At 42.9% G+C, this 19308-nt stretch overlaps 1 protein-coding gene across 1 annotated transcript; it reads left to right on the top strand.

Annotated features, from left to right (window-relative positions):
* Window positions 1-12408: 12408 nt before the first annotated feature.
* On the top strand, window positions 12409-18402 carry LOC138666364 (zinc finger protein 84-like). The gene is made up of 3 exons (XM_069754592.1): window positions 12409-12462; window positions 14174-14267; window positions 16504-18402. The coding sequence occupies exons 1-3, from the start codon at window positions 12409-12411 to the stop codon at window positions 18189-18191; spliced, it is 1836 nt and encodes a 611-aa protein (XP_069610693.1). The 3' UTR covers window positions 18192-18402.
* The last annotated feature ends 906 nt before the right edge of the window (window positions 18403-19308 follow it).

The following is a 19308-nucleotide window of genomic DNA, read 5'->3' as shown; positions in this document are numbered from 1 at the left end:
GATCTCCTGGCGCAAGGGAAAATGCCCAGTCTTGAGGGCCGCCACGTAATAAAGAAATAATGATCTTTACTTGTTGAACAGAGTCACCTGAGGAGCGAGGTTTCAGGGCAAGAAACAATTTACAATTATTTTTGAAATTCAAGAACTTAGATCTATCACCAAAAAACAAATCAGGAATTGGAATCCTAGGCTCTGACATCGGATTCTAAACCACAAAATCTTGAATGTTTTGTACCCTTGTAGTGAGATTATCCATCCAAGAGGACAGACCTTGAATGTCCATGTCTACACCTGTGTTCTGAACCACCCAGAGGTATGGGGGAAATGAGAGACAAAAGACGCTGCAAAGAAAAAAAAATGGTCTCAGAACTTCTCTTATCCCTCTATTGAGATGCATTAATACTTTGTGGCCAGCTGTACTGTTATGACGTGGTGGTTAGGACAATAATGGACCTGGTGGTTAAGAGCACCCGGAAAGACCTGATAGCCACAAAAACACAAGACAAGCTCTGGGAAGTGGGAACTCTGCTGACCGCAATCCCTAATCCTATCACACACACTAAAAATAGCCGTGGATTGCTCCTAACGCTCCCTATGCAACTCGTCACAGCCTCAGAAACTAGCTAGCCCTAAAGAGGAAAAATAAGCCTACCTTGCCTCAGAGAAATTCCCCAAAGGAAAAGGCAGCCCCCCACATATATTGACTGTGAGCAAGATGAAATCACAAACGCAGAGATGAAATAGATTTAGCAAAGAGAGGCCCGACTTACTGAACAGACAGAGGATAGGAAAGGTCACTTTGCGGTCAGCACAAAAACCTACAAAAGCCACGCAGAAAGTGCAGGGGAAAAAATACCTTCCGCACTGACTCACGGTGCGGGGGGCGCCCCTCTGCGTCCCAGAGCTTCCAGCAAGCAAGGCAATATTGACAATAGCAAGCTGGACAGAAAAAATAGCAAACAAGCAAAATAGCACAGAGGAACTTAGCTTCTGCTGGAGCAACAGGTACTCAGAACGATCCAGGAGCAAACTAGAGCCATAGTACAACATTGACAGCTGGCATCTAACAAAGATCCAAGTGGAGTTAAATAGAGTAGCCAGCTAACGAATTAAGCTCGTCACCTGTGGAAGGAAACTCAGAAACACCCACAGCCACCAGAGAAATTCCATGGACAGAACCAGCTGAAGTACCATTCCTGACCACAGGAGGGAGCTCAACAACAGAATTCACAACACTGCTCTACCTGAGGAGTCACAGTTCAGAGAGCCGGAAGCCAGCGATGCTGAGGAGTTCAGAGCAGTGGCCAACGATGAGAGGTGAGTATTTCATTTTTTCTTTTTTTGATGTTTGGAGCACATGGATAGGTCCATCATAAATGGAGCATTATATGGGGCCTATCATATGGAACATAATATATGGGGCCCATTATACACTGGAGCATCATATATTGGGCCCATCATACAGTATATGGAACATTATATGTGAGTCTGATTATACACTGGAGCATCATATATGGGATCCATTATATGTGGAACATTATATGGGCCGATCATACAATGGAACATCATATATGGGGCTGATTATATATGGAGCATTATATGAAGCTTATCATGGAGCATAATATGGGGCCCATTATATATGAAGCATTATATGGGGACTATTCTGTATGGAGCATTATATAGGGCCCATTCGGTATGGAACAATATATGGGGCCATCATATACTCTATGGAGCAATATATGGGGCTCATTATTCTTTATGGAGCATTATATGTTGCCCCTTGTACAGTATGGAGTAATGTATGGGGCCCATAGTACTGTATGGAGCAATATATGGTGCTCATTATTCTGTATGGAGCCATATATGGGGCTCATTATTCTGTACTAGATGGTGGCCCGATTCTAACGCATCGGGTATTCTAGAATATGCATGTCCATGTAGTATATTGCACAGCCCACGTAGTATATTGCCCAGTCACGTAGTATATTGCCCAGCTATGTAGTATATTGCCCAGCCACGTAGTATATTGCCCAGCCGCGTAGTATATTGCCCAGTCACATAGTATATTGCCCAGTCACGTAGTATATTGCCCAGCTACGTAGTATATTGCCCAGCCATGTAGTATATTGCCCAGCCACGTAGTATATTGCCCAGCCACGTAGTATATTGCCCAGTCACGTAGTATATTGCCCAGCCACGTAGTTTATTGCCCAGCCACGTAGTATATTGCCCAGCCACGTAGTATATTGCCCAGCCACGTAGTATATTGCCCAGCCACGTAGTATATTACCCAGCCACGTAGTACATTGCCCAGCTACATAGTATATTGCCCAGTCACGTAGTATATTGCCCAGCTACATAGTATATTGCCCAACCACGTAGTATATTGCCCAGTCACGTAGTATATTGCCCAGTCACGTAGTATATTACCCAGCCACGTAGTATATTGCCCAGCTACGTAGTATATTGCCCAGTCACGTAGTATATTGCCCAGCTACATAGTATATTGCCCAGCCACGTAGTATATTGCCCAGTCATGTAGTATATTGCCCAGTCACGTAGTATATTGCCCAGTCACGTAGTATATTGCCCAGCCACGTAGTATATTGCCCAGTCATGTAGTATATTGCCCAGTCACGTAGTATATTGCCCAGTCACGTAGTATATTGCCCAGTCACGTAGTATATTGCCCAGCTACATAGTATATTGCCCAGCCACGTAGTATATTGCCCAGCCACGTAGTATATTGCCCAGCCACGTAGTATATTGCCCAGCCACGTAGTATATTGCCCAGCCACGTAGTATATTACCCAGCCACGTAGTACATTGCCCAGCTACATAGTATATTGCCCAGTCACGTAGTATATTGCCCAGCTACATAGTATATTGCCCAACCACGTAGTATATTGCCCAGTCACGTAGTATATTGCCCAGTCACGTAGTATATTACCCAGCCACGTAGTATATTGCCCAGCTACGTAGTATATTGCCCAGTCACGTAGTATATTGCCCAGCTACATAGTATATTGCCCAGCCACGTAGTATATTGCCCAGTCATGTAGTATATTGCCCAGTCACGTAGTATATTGCCCAGTCACGTAGTATATTGCCCAGCCACGTAGTATATTGCCCAGCTACATAATATATTGCCCAGCCACGTAATATATTGCCCAGTCACGTAGTATATTGCCCAGTCACGTAGTATATTGCCCAGCCACGTAGTATATTGCCCAGCCACATAGTATATTGCCCAGCCACGTAGTATATTGCCCAGCCACATAGTATATTGCCCAGCCACGTAGTATATTGCCCAGCCACGTAGTATATTGCCCAGCCACGTAGTATATTGCCCAGCTACATAATACAGTTAGGGCCAGAAATATTTGGACAGTGACACAATTTTCGCGAGTTGGGCTCTGCATGCTACCACATTGGATTTGAAATGAAACCTCTACAACAGAATTCAAGTGCAGATTGTAACGTTTAATTTGAAGGGTTGAACAAAAATATCTGATAGAAAATGTAGGAATTGTACACATTTCTTTACAAACACTCCACATTTTAGGAGGTCAAAAGTAATTGGACAAATAAACATAACCCAAACAAAATATTTTTATTTTCAATATTTTGTTGCAAATCCTTTGGAGGCAATCACTGCCTTCAGTCTGGGACCCATGGACATCACCAAACGCTGGGTTTCCTCCTTCTTAATGCTTTGCCAGGCCTTTACAGCCGCAGCCTTCAGGTCTTGCTTGTTTGTGGGTCTTTCCGTCTTAAGTCTGGATTTGAGCAAGTGAAATGCATGCTCAATTGGGTTTAGATCTGGAGATTGACTTGGCCATTGCAGAATGTTCCACTTTTTGGCACTCATGAACTCCTGGGTAGCTTTGGCTGTATGCTTGGGGTCATTGTCCATCTGTACTATGAAGCGCCGTCCAATCAACTTTGCAGCATTTGGCTGAATCTGGACTGAAAGTATATCCCGGTACACTTCAGAATTCATCCGGCTACTCTTGTCTGCTCTTATGTCATCAATAAACACAAGTGACCCAGTGCCATTGAAAGCCATGCATGCCCATGCCATCACGTTGCCTCCACCATGTTTTACAGAGGATGTGGTGTGCCTTGGATCATGTGCCGTTCCCTTTCTTCTCAAAACTTTTTTCTTCCCATCATTCTGGTACAGGTTGATCTTTGTCTCATCTGTCCATAGAATACTTTTCCAGAACTGAGCTGGCTTCTTGAGGTGTTTTTCTGCAAATTTAACTCTGGCCTGTCTATTTTTGGTATTGATGAATGGTTTGCATCTAGATGTGAACCCTTTGTATTTACTGTCATGGAGTTTTCTCTTTACTGTTGACTTAGAGACAGATACACCTACTTCACTGAGAGTGTTCTGGACTTCAGTTGATGTTGTGAACGGGTTCTTCTTCACCAAATTAAGTATGCAGCGATCATCCACCACTGTTGTCATCCATGGACGCCCAGGTCTTTTTGAGTTCCCAAGCTCACCAGTCAATTCCTTTTTTCTCAGAATGTACCCAACTGTTGATTTTGCTACTCCAAGCATGTCTGCTATCTCTCTGATGGATTTTTTCTTTTTTTTCAGCCTCAGGATGTTCTGCTTCACCTCAATTGAGAGTTCCTTTGACCGCATGTTGTCTGCTCACAGCAACAGCTTCCAAATGCAAAACCACACACCTGGAATCCACCCCTGACCTTTTAACTACTTCATTGATTACAGGTTAGCGAGGGAGACGCCTTCAGAGTTAATTGCAGCCCTCAGAGTCCATTGTCCAATTACTGTTGGTCCCTTGAAAAAGAGGACGCTATGCATTACAGAGCTATGATTCCTAAACCCTTTCTCCGATTTGGATGTGGAAACTATCATATTGCAGCTGGGAGTGTTCACTTTCAGCACATATTATATATATAATTGTATTTCTGAACATGTTTTTGTAAACAGCTAAAATAACAAAACTTGTGTCACTGTCCAAATATTTCTGGCCCTAACTGTATATTGCCCAGCCACGTAGTATATTGCCCAGTCACGTAGTATATTGCCCAGTCACGTAGTATATTGTCCAGTCACGTAATATATTGCCCAGCTCCGTAGTATTTTGCCCAGCGACGTAGTATACAGCACAGAGCCACGTAGTATATTGCCCAGTCACGTAGTATATTGTCCGGTCACGTAGTATATAACACAGCCCACACAGTATATAACAGTGGCCACGTAATATCTAGCACAGCCCACATAGTATATAACACTGCCTATGTAGTATACAGCAGTGTGGGCACCATATCCCTGTTAAAAAAGTAATTAAAATAAAAAATAGTTATATACTCACTCGCCGGGATCCAGCGAAGCTCCGGCGATACCCGCATGGCAGCCGCCATCTTCCGTTCCCAGGATGCATTGCGAAATTACGCAGATGACTTATCGGTCTCGCGAGACCGCTAAGTCTTCTGGGTAATTTCGCAATGCCTCGCTGGGAACGGAAGATGGCGGCAGGCGCGGGCGGCTCGGCGGACTACGGAGGGTGACTATAGCAGTTTTTTTGTTTTTTTATTATTTTTAACATTACATTTTTTTACTAGTGATGCCGCATAGGCAGCATCAATAGTAAAAGGTTGGGGACACACAGGGTTAATAGCGGCGGTAACGGAGTGTGTTACCCGTGGCATAATGCGGTCCATTACCGCCGGCATTAACCCTGTGTGAGCGGTGATCGGAGGGGAGTATGTGGGCGCCGGGCAGTGACTGCAGGGAGTAAGGAGCTGCTATTTTCTTCCCGACTGTGCCCGTCGCTGATTGGTCGTGGCTCTTTTGCCGCGACCAATCAGCGACTTGGATTTCCATGACAGACAGAGGCCGCGACCAATGAATATCCGTGACAGACAGACAGACAGACGGAAGTGACCCTTAGACAATTATATAGTAGATGGAGCCATATTTGTGTCTCATTATTCTGTATGGAGCACTATGTGGTGCCCGTAATACTGTATGGAGCAATATATGGGGCTTATTAATCTGTATTGAGCACTATGTGGTGCCCATAATACTGTATGGAGGACTGTACTGTCTGGTTTCTGACCTATTGTATAATTTACAACAGACATCACTCATGTAATGTAAGAAGTAAGTGAAATCTTTGGCATTGTACTATACCTATGTTTCTGTGCCGTATCTGTGCATCATGAATTGCGGTATGTGTTAAATGGGCCACCGGGACTCTTTCGTCCTGGGGCCCACGAGAACCTAGAGCCAGCCATGTGCAGAAGCCATAATATGACTAAATGACTGAAAATCAGAATATTCAAAATCCCCATAAAGTGATTCCATTTTATAAATTAATTCACTGAGGGTTATAATCTATACATATGTGGTCAAAAATATTGGTACCCCTCGTGCAATGAAAGAAAAAAACACAATGGTCGCCGAACTTAAATCTGACAAAAGTAATAAGAATAAAAGATCGATGAAAATGAACAAATGAAAGTCAGACATTGCTGTTCAACCATGCTTCCACAGAATTTTTCAAAAAATAAAACTCATGAAATAGGCCTGGACAGAAATGGTACCCCTGAAAATAATGTGACAAAGAGACATGCTAAATCGCGGTGTGTCCAGTAACTATCATCACAGGTGTCTACAATCCTGGAATCAGTGAGTGGCCTGTATATAGGGCTACAGATACTCACTGTGCTGTGTGGTGACATGGTGTGTATCACACTCAACATGGACCAGAGGAAGCGAAGGAAAGAGTTGTCTCAGGAGATTAGAAAGAAAATTATAGACAAACATGTTAAAGGTAAAAGTTATAAGACCATCACCAAGCAGCTTGATGTTCCTGTGACTACAGTTGCACATATTATTCAGAAATGTAAGATCCATGGGACTGTAGCCAACCTCCCTGGACACAGGAGGAAAATTGATGACACATCAAAGAGACGGATAATACGAATGGTAACAAAAGAGACCAGAAAAGCTTCTAAACAGATTGAAGGTGAACTTCAAGCTCAAGGAACATCAGTGTCAGATCGCACCATCTGTCGTTGTATGAGCCAAAGTGGACTTCAAGGGAGACGACCAAGGAGGACACCATTGTTGAAGAAAATCATAAAAAAGCCAGACTGGAATTTGCCAAACTACATGTTGAAAAGCAACAAAGCTTCTGAGAGAATGTCCTATGGACAGATGAGACAAAAATGGAACTTTTTGGCAAGGCACATCAGCTCTATGTTCACAGATGGAAAAATGAAGCATATCAAGAAAAGAACACTGTCCCTTCTGTGAAACATGGAGGAGGCTCTGTTCTGGGCCTCTTTGCTGCATCTGGCACAGTGTGTCTAGAATCTGTGCAGGGTACAATGAAATCCTAAGACTATCAAGGAATTCTAGAGAGAAATGTGCTGCCCAGTGTCAGAAAGCTTGGTCTCAGTAGCAGGTTATGGGTTTTGCAACAGGATAATGACCCAAAACACACAGCTAAAAACACCCAAGAATGGCTAAGAGGAAAACATTGGACTATTCTGAAGTGCCCTTCTATGAGCCCTTACCTACATCCTATTGAGCATCTTTGGAAAGAGCTGAAACATGTCGTCTGGAAAAGGCAACCTTCATACACGAGACAACTGGAGCAGTTTGCTCTTGAGGAGCGGCCAAAATACCTGTCAAGAGGTGCAGAAGTCTCATTGACAATTACAGGAGTCGTTTGATTGCAGTGATTGCCTCAAAAGGTTGTGCAGCAAAATATTAACCCTTTCGCGCCAGAGTCTGTTTTTGCATCCGTGACCGGGCCATTTTTTCAATTCTGACCAGTGTCACTTTATGAGGTAATAACTCTAACGCTTCAACGAATCCTGGTTATTCTGAGAAACTTTTCTTGTGACATATTGCACTTTATGATAGTGGTAAAATTTCTCTGATATAACTTTTGTTTATTTGTTAAAAAATCGACATTTGGCAAAAATTTAGAAAATTTAGCAATTTTAAAAATTTACATTTTTATGCTTTTAAATCAGAGAAACATATCGCACAAAATAGTTAATAAATAACATTTCCCACATGTCTACTTTACATCAGCACAATTTTGGAAACAAATTTTTTTGCTAGAAAGGATTAAAAGTTGACCAGCAATTTCTCATTTTTAGAGCAAAATTTACAAAACCATTTTTTTAGGGACCACATCACATTAGAAGTGAGTTTGGGGGGTCAATATGACAGAAAATACCCAAAAGTGACACCATTCTAAAAACTGCACCCCTGAAGGTGTGCAAAACCACATTCAAGAAGTTTATTAACCCTTCAGGTGCTTCACAGGAATGAATGGAACGTGGAAGGAAAAAATAAAAATTTACTTTTCTTACACAAGAATTTTCATTTAGATCTATTTTTTTTACTTTCGCAAGGGTAGCAGAAGAAAATGGTCTATACATTTTGTTTTGTAATTTATATATATATATATATATAATATATATACATATATGTGTCTCACTGACATACATATATATATATATATATACCTATTCTATGTGTACACATTTATTCCACCTATTCTACTGTAAGCTGTCAGTGTGATTTTACTGTACACCACACTGAATTACCGGCTTTTCTCTCTAACACCGCTGCGTATTTCTCGCAAGTCACACTGCTGGTCCATAGACTTTCATTGGTGTTTTTTTTGCGCAATACGGTGACAAACGCACCATGCTGCGATTTTCTACGGCCGTAGAAAGCCGTATAATATTGATCAGTAAAATACAGCAGATAGGAGCAGGGGCATAGAGAATAATTGGGACGTTTGTTAGGCGTGTTTTACGGACGTATTTTATGCGCTCATACGTCCGTAAAACTCGCTAGTGTGACGCCAGCCTTAGAAGGAATAAATTGCTTGAGGTGCAGTCTTCCTTTGAATTTTACAATGGACTCCTCAATGGAAATGTTTTCTGTTGGGGTGTAAAGCTTTAAGATCTTTCCTGTCATAGCCAAACCAGAATCTCAATTTCCAGACACTGCGTTTCGGGGTACTGCCCCTCGTCCGTGCAAAGCGGAGATCTGGTTTGGCTGTGCGAGAGGCGTCAGACCGTTATCCAAGAAGTATCGTTTCTCCTTGCGGAGATCGACATGCTAAACATGCCGAGATGAGGAGACTTAAAGCCGCAATGCTCTGACGCCTCACGCACAGCCAAACCAGATCTCTACTTTGCACTGATGAGGGGCAGTACCCCAAAACACAGTGTCTGCAAACTGAGATTCTGGTTTGGCTATTATCCTAAGTCACGTGACAAGGTGTTAGGTGTCGAGTTCCCGCCTCTGCACAGGGGGAATCTCGAACCACCTCCGCTGCGGTGTCCCATTCTTCTCCAGCCGCAGTGGAGCCTGCTCAGCAGAGACGTCCGTCCCAGGGTCTGGCTCAACCTGATACTGTGCGGCTGGTTACAGCTGCCACCCCATGTTCAGCCTTTGTAACCAGCATTGATCAGCGTCGAGCAGACGTTCCAGGGACTAAGTCCTGCTTTTCATCTACTGAGCATGCCCATGGGACGATCTCTCATTGGAGTTCGGAGGTCACATGCTCAGGTCCTGTAGCAGCTCCGATTGGACCACTAGGATGGTCCTGGAAGGCTACATCTATAAAAGTCTCGGCCATGCGCTAGTATAAATCAGTACTTGTGTGTGTGTTTGTGTGTGTATGTATGGCTGTTCTGGTGAAAGCTCCGAATCATTCCCATCCCTAGAGTTGATGAATGTTCGCGAATGTTGTAGCTGTCATCCAGCACCAAGCACAATCTATACTGCGTCTATCCAGCAGTGTCCGCCAGTGCAGTGCTGTACGCACTCTGTGTGGCTATCTCCTGTTGCTCCTGACAAACCGTCAGTGTAGGGTGGGAACTCCCGCTTAGTCCCAGCATCTGACTCTGGGCGTCCTCAGGCGCAGGCTCAAAAGCCACCGACGGTCACAGCGGGATCAACCAGCAGCATAGTGGGGGTGAATTGCACGGATCCCACTAGTATCCATTTGCTGCACCCTGTGTCTGCTAACAGGGCACAGCGCTACCTTTATTCCCGGCGACTCTGTGAAGCAAAAGAGTTCGCTCCTATACAGACCGGGTGACGGAACCCGTGTCTATTCTGGCGTAGTACCGCCATATAGTGCCGCCATTTACTAGCAGCAGGTCCCACTCCTGCACGGTGGACCTCGGGCTGCGAACGCACCTTTACTATCATTATATTTACTTGGTGCGTTCCGCCAGCCCTAACACAAGGCTCGTTAAAGGGTCAACATTGACTTGTAGGATTGCTACCTTCCAATTGGTGGCACTAGCATTCTAGAGCTCTTCCTCTCTGAAGAGACAATTTGCATAATTAGCATATTACCCAGAGGAGCATTGCGGCTTTAAGTCTCCTCATCTCGGCATGCTTAGCATGTCTATCTCCGCAAGGATAAGTGATATTTCTTTTCTAGGACATTGGTTGGTGTCCATAAATTTGACCTAAAATAATAGGATTGTGGATTCTAGCTGATGAATTGGGACATATATAAATTTGTTTGTAGGACAATTTGCTCTAGCAAGCTATCTGTCAGAAACAAATTAAAAAAATTAACTGGTCCAAAATTTTCCACCTCCACATTTATACTAGGAATGGCATTAAAATTAAGGATGAATGGAGTAGCCAAATCCGAAGCCTCCCATCTGAGAAATGCTACATCAAGAGGCAAAGCCCCTTGGACATTGGTGTGCGCCATTCACAAGCACTAGGGACATCGCTAGTACTGGGCATTGTTCCCTGAGTTGGAGACATTTCTCCAGAAGCGCTATTTGTCCTTCTTGTTGTACTGGTCCTTGTGTGCGAGGATGGAGCAGAATCACTGCTCATTTCTGAGCTATCACTGTCGCTGCTACTAAAGCCCTCGGAATCCACATCGCCATCTGGCACTGCACTTTCTTCGCTGTTAGAAAAAAAAAAGTGCATAAGCCTCCTCTGCACTATAATACTGAAAGGCCATTTTATTTGTTTTTCTTTTTTTTTTTCTTTCTGAAAGTAGAAAACTCTGACGTGACGAAATTATTGGGGAGACAATTGAGAAAAGCCTAGTTCTTTAGCCTAACTCTAACTTTAGCCTAACGGCGATGCTTACGTTAGCCTAACGGCGACGCTAACGTTAGCCTAACGGCGACGCTAACGTTAGCCTAACGGCGACGCTAACGTTAGCCTAACGGCGACGCTAACGTTAGCCTAACGGCGACGCTAACGTTAGCCTAACGGCGACGCTAACGTTAGCCTAACGGAGTTTTGTTAAGGTTCAAGGAATTGTGATGAATAAATAAATGCTCACACGAAAATTGAATAAACAAAATGAATTTACTTAATAAATAATAAGAAAATACACAGTCACTAAAAACAGTAAAATAACATTATTCATACATTACATTATGGTACAGGTCATCAGGCTGTGTCTCTCACCTCTCTTCCATGTGTGTGTTCCCTATATCTCCTCTCTTGCATGTCTGTCTTTTATATCTTATACTGTCCAATGTACTTCAGTGAAAAACTTTGGTCATTGGAATGCCAGGAAGAAACCTCCTTAAAGGGAACCTGTCACCTGAATTTGGCGGGACAGGTTTGCGGTCATATAGGCGGGGTTTTCGGGTGTTTGATTCACCCTTTCCTTACCCGCTGGCTGCATGCTGGCCGCAATATTGGGTTGAAGTTCATGCTGTGTCCTCTGAAGTACACGCCTGCACAATTCCAACCCTAAGGCTATGTGCCCACGTTGCGGATTTTTCCGCACCGTTTTTGAAAGTGTTTTTTGTGCGGATTTCACCTGCGGATTCCTATACAGGAACAGGTGTAAAACTCTGTGAAATCCACACAAAGAATTGACATGCTGTGGAAAATACCGAGCGGTGTTTTTCTCGCCATGGGCACAGCGGATTTGGTTTTCGATAGGTTTATATGGTCCTGTAAATGTGATGGAAAAGTGCTACGAATCCGCAGCGGCCAATTCTAACCCGAATTCCAACCCTAATTCTAACCCTAACGCTAATTGCAACCCTAACCCTAGTTGCAACCCTAACCCTAATTGCAACCGTAACCCTAGTTCTAACCCTATTTGCAACCCTACCCCTATCCCTAATTGCAACCCTAACCCTAGTTGCAACCCTAACCCTAATTGCAACTCTAAGCCTATCCCTAGTGGAAAAATAAAAATAAATATATTTTCTTTATTTTATTATTTTCCATACCTATGCAGGTGCTAAAGTGGGGGGTTATATACTCTTTTTGTAATTTTGATCACGGTGATAGGTTCTATCACCGTGATCAAAATGTACCTGGAATGAATCTGCCGGCTGGCAGATTCGGCGGGCGCACTGCGCATGTGCCCGCCATTTTGGAAGATGGCGGCGCCCATGGAGAAGACGGATGGACACCGGGAGGGACACCGAAACTCGGTAAGTATGTGGGGGTGGGATCGGACAACGGGGGGAGCGGACGGGAGGACGGAGGGGAGCAGAGGACAGGACAGAGGATGAAGGGGAGCAGTGGCGGAGGCAGATCGTGGTGTCCAGCCATGGCCGATGATATTGCAGCATCGGCCATGGCTGGATTGTAATATTTCACCAGTTTTCATTGGTGAAATATTACAGATTGCTCTGATTGGCTGTTTCACTTTCAACAGCCAATCAGAGTGATCGTAGCCACGGGGGGGTGAAGCCTCCCCCCGGGCTGAAGTACCACTCCCCCTGTCCATGCTGGTTGGGTGAAATTACAGTTAACCCTTTCACCCGATCTGCAGGGACACGATCATTCTGTGACGCAGCATATGCGTCACAGGTCGGATTGGCACCGACTTTCATGACGCATACGCTGTGTCACAGGACGGGAAGGGGTTAAATCAGTCAGTTACTAACAACAAATACATTCACTAATAACAACTAAGGGTACCTTCACACATAACGATATTGTTAACGATATCGTTGCTATTTGTGACGTAGCAACGATATCGTTAATGAAATCGTTATGTGTGACAGCGACCAACGATCAGGCCCCTGCTGGGAGATCGTTGGTCGCTGAATAAAGTCCAGAACTTTATTTCGTCGCTGGACTCCCTGGAGACATCGCTGGATCGGCGTGTGTGACACCGATCCAGCGATGTCTTCACTGGTAACCAGGGTAAACATCGGGTAACTAAGCGCAGGGCCGCGCTTAGTAACCCGATGTTTACCCTGGTTACCATGCTAAAAGTAAAAAAAAACAAACAGTACATACTTACCTACAGCTGTCTGTCCTCCAGCGCTGCGCTCTGCACTCCTCCTGTACTGGCTGTGAGCCGGAAAGCAGAGCGGTGACGTCACCGCTCTGCTTTCCGGCTCCCAGACAGTACAGGAGGAGAGCAGAGAAGCAGAGCGCAGCGCTGGAGGACAGACGGCTGTAGGTAAGTATGTACTGTTTGTTTTTTTTTACTTTTAGCATGGTAACCAGGGTAAACATCGGTTTACTAAGCGCGGCCCTGCGCTTAGTTACCCGATGTTTACCCTGGTTACCGGCATCGTTGGTCGCTGGAGAGCGGTCTGTGTGACAGCTCTCCAGCGACCAAACGGCGACGCTGCAGCGATTCGGATCGTTGTCGGTATCGCTGCAGCGTCGCTAAATGTGAAGGGGCCTTAACTGGTCAGTTACTAAACAACAAATGACCTTCTGCTAGATGGGTCATCTGGTTGGACATTTAAACTTCAATGGCCTTATGCAAACTCCATACAGTAAGGATATACTGAATATTAGAACTGACTGAAACCATATCAAAGTATCAATAATTAGTATTAATTAAGTGGAGTGTTTGAAACCATTAAAGATAACTTACTACACAAACAGCAAAGCTAACTTTAGCCTAACAGCAACGCTAGCTTTATCCCCAACACTAACCCTAACTATAGCACTAACCCTAACCTGCCTTATCTGTTTTTTTTACTTTATAACAAGATGGCTGACTGACTCAGCTGTTGCCAGCAGCTCTTGTAACACGGTTTCTCCTCTAATCTCTCACTGACAGGAAATCTGAGGAGAAACTGGGTTTTTATGAGGCAGATTGCCCGGGAAAGTTTGTTGCTATAACAAAGTTTCCTAGTGATGTCTTATTGGCTTCTGTGATGCTGACATCATCAGGATCTGAACCAATCAGGTCTCGATAAAGTCGGAGGAAGCGTTATAAGGTACGTGGGGGTCCTGATGAGCCCAAAACCGCCATCCGTAGAGAAACGTCGGTGCTGCACAAAGCCCTGCTACCGCCGACTTTTATCTACCGTTGGCAATCACGAAGCGGTTAAGTTAAGGGTCCCATCATTTCTCTCCAGGCCTATTTCATGAGTTTTTTATTTTTAAAAATTTTTTTGTGGAAGCATGGTTGAAAAGCAATGTCTGACTTTCATTTTCATACATTTTTGATGTATTATTACTTTTGTCAGATTCAAGTTATTTCTGTGATCATTGTGGGTTTTTCTGACATTAAATGATGGGTACCAACAATTTTGACCACGTATGTAGGAGGAGTGAATATTTTGACTCCACAGCCACTTTCTGGAAATTAGGACAAAGTGGATGTTGGAGAGTGAAAATTACATATTTTCCATTTGTTTACCCAGCACATAGTGCCCAGATTGTGCTCCGGGAGACACACACTACAAATTAAGTGGATTCTTCTCATTATAATATTGCTAAATCCAGGGATCTTAATGGTATGTGCACATGTTGTGGATTTCCTGCAGATCTGCAGCATTTTTTTCCGTGCAGAAACGCTGCAGATCCACAAGTGATTTACAGTACAATGTAAATCAATGGGAAAAAAATGCTGTGCTAATGGGGTGGAAAAATCCACACAAAAAACACAGCAGATTCAAAAAAGGACCATGTCAATTCTGTTTGTGGATCTGCAGCGTTTCTGCACCCATTCCATAACAGGTGCAAAAAATACAGATGAAACAGACTTTCAATCCAGTGTTGGCTGTTTGGTATTCGTGCACAAAAAGATAAGAGATAATAGTCTGTATGTGGCATTGTTCACACAGGCAATGCAGAGCATCTGGTCTACAGCCTATTACTAATGCACATACAGGCAGGCCGCCCAGTGCTATTATTTTCGCCTACATAACATTGGTTTCTTTTTATTCTATATTGGGGAGGCAGAATGAACAAACAGTTGAACACCACGCACTACTGGCTCATCCAACACGGTTTTCTATTAGACTGTGAACTGTCATTGTCTTGGTAAATAATTAAAGTTTTTTACATAGCTTGCCATTTTTATGGACAGTTTAAGTAGAAATGTTCAAAAATATAAAACTCAAGGATATTTTATTAAAAAAAAAATTGTTTTTTATGTTAGCAGATGACTGTACCAGGAGATCAGAGGGACAGCTGACATCTTCAATTTTTAAATCTGATGATCTTGAGATCCACAAGTGATTTACAGTACAATGTAAATCAATGGGAAAAAAAAAATGCTGTGCTAATGAGGTGGAAAAATCCACACAAAAAACACAGCAGATTAAAAAAAGGACCATGTCAATTCTTTTTGCGGATCTGCAGCGTTTCTGCACCCATTCCATAACAGAAATCTGCAGGGGTAAAAAACGCCTGAAATCCGCAGCTAAACCGCAAAAAAAAGCTGAAAAAACGTGCAGATTCTGACCTGTGTTTTCTGCCAAGAAATGCAGAATCTGCACAGAAAATTCCACAGGCAAATCCGCAACTTGTGGATATAGCCTAAATGTTGTTTGAGCACACTGCAAGACTCAGAAGTGAGAGTGGATTTTGCTGGATTGGTTTATAGAAACTCTGTTGCTTTTCAACAGCCTTTGAGCCACTAATAGTGTGGGAACCTCTGTTTTTCCATTGACAGATGATGGACCTGAGTGGGGACTTGTTTTTTGTGGGTTGAGAATTGGTATTATTTTCGCCTAAAAAAGTCACAGAGAAAAAAGCAGAGATGATTACCTGCTGAAGCCTCCAAACAAATGCACTGTCAGGGTGCAGCGGACCCGATTAATGATGGCAAAAACACAGGTGCAAAAAATACAGATGAAACAAAGACTTTCAATCCAGTGTTGGCTGTTTGGTATTCGTGCACAAAAAGATAAGAGATAATAGTCTGTATGTGGCATTGTTCACACAGGCAATGCAGAGCATCTGGTCTACAGCCTATTACTAATGCACATACAGGCAGGCCACCCAGTGCTATTATTTTCGCCTACATAACATTGATTGGTTTCTTTTTATTCTATATTGGGGAGGCAGAATGAACAAACAGTTGAACACCACGCACTACTGGCTTATCCAACACGGTTTTCTATTAGACTGTGAACTGTCATTGTCTTGGTAAATAATTAAAGTTTTTTACATAGCTTGCCATTTTTATGGACAGTTTAAGTAGAAATGTTCAAAAATATAAAACTCAAGGATATTTTATAAAAAAAAATTGTTTTTTATGTTAGCAGATGACTGTACCAGGAGATCAGAGGGACAGCTGACATCTTCAATTTTTAAATCTGATGATCTTGAGATCCTACAAGATACAACTGAAGTGATTGCTGTTACTCCAGATATATCATCATCCATTCACAGCAAAGATTTGTCATCTGATCCTATAAAACAGGTCCCATCTTCTGATTCATTACTGACTATTAAGGAAAATCAAAGTCACAAAAGAGGCATTAAAAAACAAACTGCTCCTAAAGCAAATAAGTCATTTTCATGTTCAGAATGTGGGAAGTGTTTTAACCAGAAATCAGATTTGGTTTTTCACCACAGAAAACACACAGGGGAGAAGCCTTTTTCCTGTTCAGAATGTGGGAAATGTTTTAAGCATAAAGGGGAACTTGTCACACACCAGAGAACTCACACAGGGGAGAAGCCTTTTTCATGTTCAGAATGTGGGAAATGTTATAGCCAGAAAGGGAATCTTGATGAACACAAAAGAACTCACACAGGAGAGAAGCCTTTTTCATGTTCAGAATGTGGGAAATGTTTTACCTGCAAAAGGAATTTTGTTAAGCACCAGAGAAACCACACAGGGGAGAAGCCTTTTTTCTGTTCAGAATGTGGGAAATGTTTTAACCAGAAATGGCATCTTGTTAATCACCAGAGAACTCACACAGGGGAGAAGCCTTTTTCCTGTTCAGAATGTGGGAAATGTTTTAACCAGAAATCATGTTTGGTTACTCACCAGAGGGTTCACACAGGAGAGCTTTTTTCCTGTTCAGAATGTGGGAAATGTTTTAACCAAAAATCGAATTTTGATAGCCACCAGAGAACTCACACAGGGGAGAAGCCTTTTTCCTGTTCAGAATGCGGGAAAGGTTTTATCAGGAAAGTGCTTCTTGTTAGACATCAGAGCAGTCACAGAGGGGAGAAGTCTTTTTCATGTTCAGAATGTGGGAAATGTTTTACCTACAAAGAGAATCTTGATGAACACCAAAGAACCCACACAGGAGAGAAGCCTTTTTCCTGTTCAGAATGTGGGAAATGTTTTAGCTACAAAGGGAATCTTGTTATTCACCAAAGAACTCACACAGGAGAGAAGCCTTTTTCCTGTTCAGAATGTGGGAAATGTTTTAACCAGAAATGGCAACTTGTTCGTCACCGGAGAACTCACACAGGGGAGAAGCCTTTTTCCTGTTCAGAATGTGGGAAAGGTTTTAACCAGAAATGGCATCTTGTTAGTCACCAGAGAACTCACACAAGGGAGAAGCCTTTTTCCTGTTCAGAATGTGGGAAAGGTTTTAACAGGAAAGCGCTTCTTGTTAGACATCAGAACAGTCACACAGGGGAGAAGACTTTATCATGTTCAGAATGTGGGAAATGTTTTACCTACAAAGGGAATCTTGATGAACACCAAAGAACCCACACAGGAGAGAAGCCTTTTTTCTGTTCAGAATGTGGGAAATGTTTTGCCTACAAAGGGAGTCTTGTTGTTCACCAAAGAACTCACACAGGGGAGAAGCATTTTTCCTGTTCAGAATGTGGGAAAGGTTTTAACCAGAAAGGGCATGTTGTTACTCACCAGAGAACTCACACAGGGGAGAAGCCTTTTTCCTGTTCAGAATGTGGGAAAGGTTTTAACCAGAAATGCCATCTTGTTAGACATCAGAGCAGGCACTCAGGGGAGAAGCCTTTTTCATTTTCTTAATGTGGGAAATATTTTACTTGGAAATCAACTGTTAATAAACATCAGAGACATCAGTCACATAGGGGAGAAGCCATTTTATGTTCATAATGTTGGAATAGTTTTAACCACAATTGAATCTTCCTAAATGGGTTGTCTCTTGTCGTTCTTCATGTTTGCTGACAAAAGGATAAAACTAAACTTTATTAATTCCAAATGTAAAACTATATCCTTAATTTACCCCCTGAAAGTTAGTTAGTAGGTGACTAATAGAAAAAACGTGTACCCCACAGTTCAGTATATAGGGTGAGGTGACGTATACACACTCACTCTCCAAGCCTCTCATTTCTACAGCTTTCATCGTCCTCACCAAAGGCGACTCATCAGGACACTATTTAATATTGACCTATATTCAAGCGAGACTATACAAAAAAAAACTAAAATCGTGTATCATGTTATCCGAAACAGTCAGAAGACCAGCCACATATTGGCAGATCCCAGACCTCAAACTATATACTTCGTAAGTTTGTAAGCCACTCCAGTGTCAGGAATAGATAGTATGTGAAAATACAGTATAATTCTTGTGTTTTTCCTCCTATAGGGACTGCCCTAGTTTGGTAATGTAACAGCTGTTAATTAGTAGTGCAGACAAATTGTCCTAGACTAATCTCCGTTTTCAGACGGCCCAAAAAGTACCACTCAAGGAAAACTTACCTTTTCCAAAGATCAATAGCAGCTTCTAACTAATGGCCATGCTGCGGTCTGTCAAGGAATGAGTGCAATATCGTTATAAAGACTAGGGATGTGTGCAATCATAATGTCTGGAAGATCTGTGCCATTATTTAGTATGAGTGGCTTATAAACTTACGAAGTATATAGCTTGAGGTTTGGGATCTGCCAATATGTGGCTAGTTTTCTGACTGTTTCGGATAACATGATATAAGATTTTAGGGTTTTCTTCGTCTAGTCCCGCTTGAATATAGTTCAATATTAAATAGTCTCCTAATGCATGAATCCAATGAATATTCATTTCTCTTAAGTAGCAGCACACGTGACCGCCGGCAGCAGCAGGAAGCCGGTGGCTGACACTGCGCACTACTGAAGAGCAATGAATACTCACCACTCTCTGTGAACAGTCCCG

This window comes from Ranitomeya imitator, chromosome 2 (assembly GCF_032444005.1).
Source record: "Ranitomeya imitator isolate aRanImi1 chromosome 2, aRanImi1.pri, whole genome shotgun sequence".
Classification (NCBI taxonomy): domain Eukaryota; kingdom Metazoa; phylum Chordata; class Amphibia; order Anura; family Dendrobatidae; genus Ranitomeya; species Ranitomeya imitator.
This window is presented reverse-complemented; position numbering and strand designations above follow the sequence as displayed.

Bases quoted from the DNA above. Each gene is read 5' to 3' on its own strand.
- LOC138666364 (XM_069754592.1), top strand. From the start codon at position 12,409: ATGGCGGCGCCCATGGAGAAGACGGATGGACACCGGGAGGGACACCGA. The intron at 12,463-14,173 runs GTAAGTATGTGG...TGACATCATCAG, and splicing joins GGGAGGGACACCGAAACTCG to GATCTGAACCAATCAGGTCT. The intron at 14,268-16,503 runs GTCGGTGCTGCA...TGTTAGCAGATG, and splicing joins ACCGCCATCCGTAGAGAAAC to ACTGTACCAGGAGATCAGAG.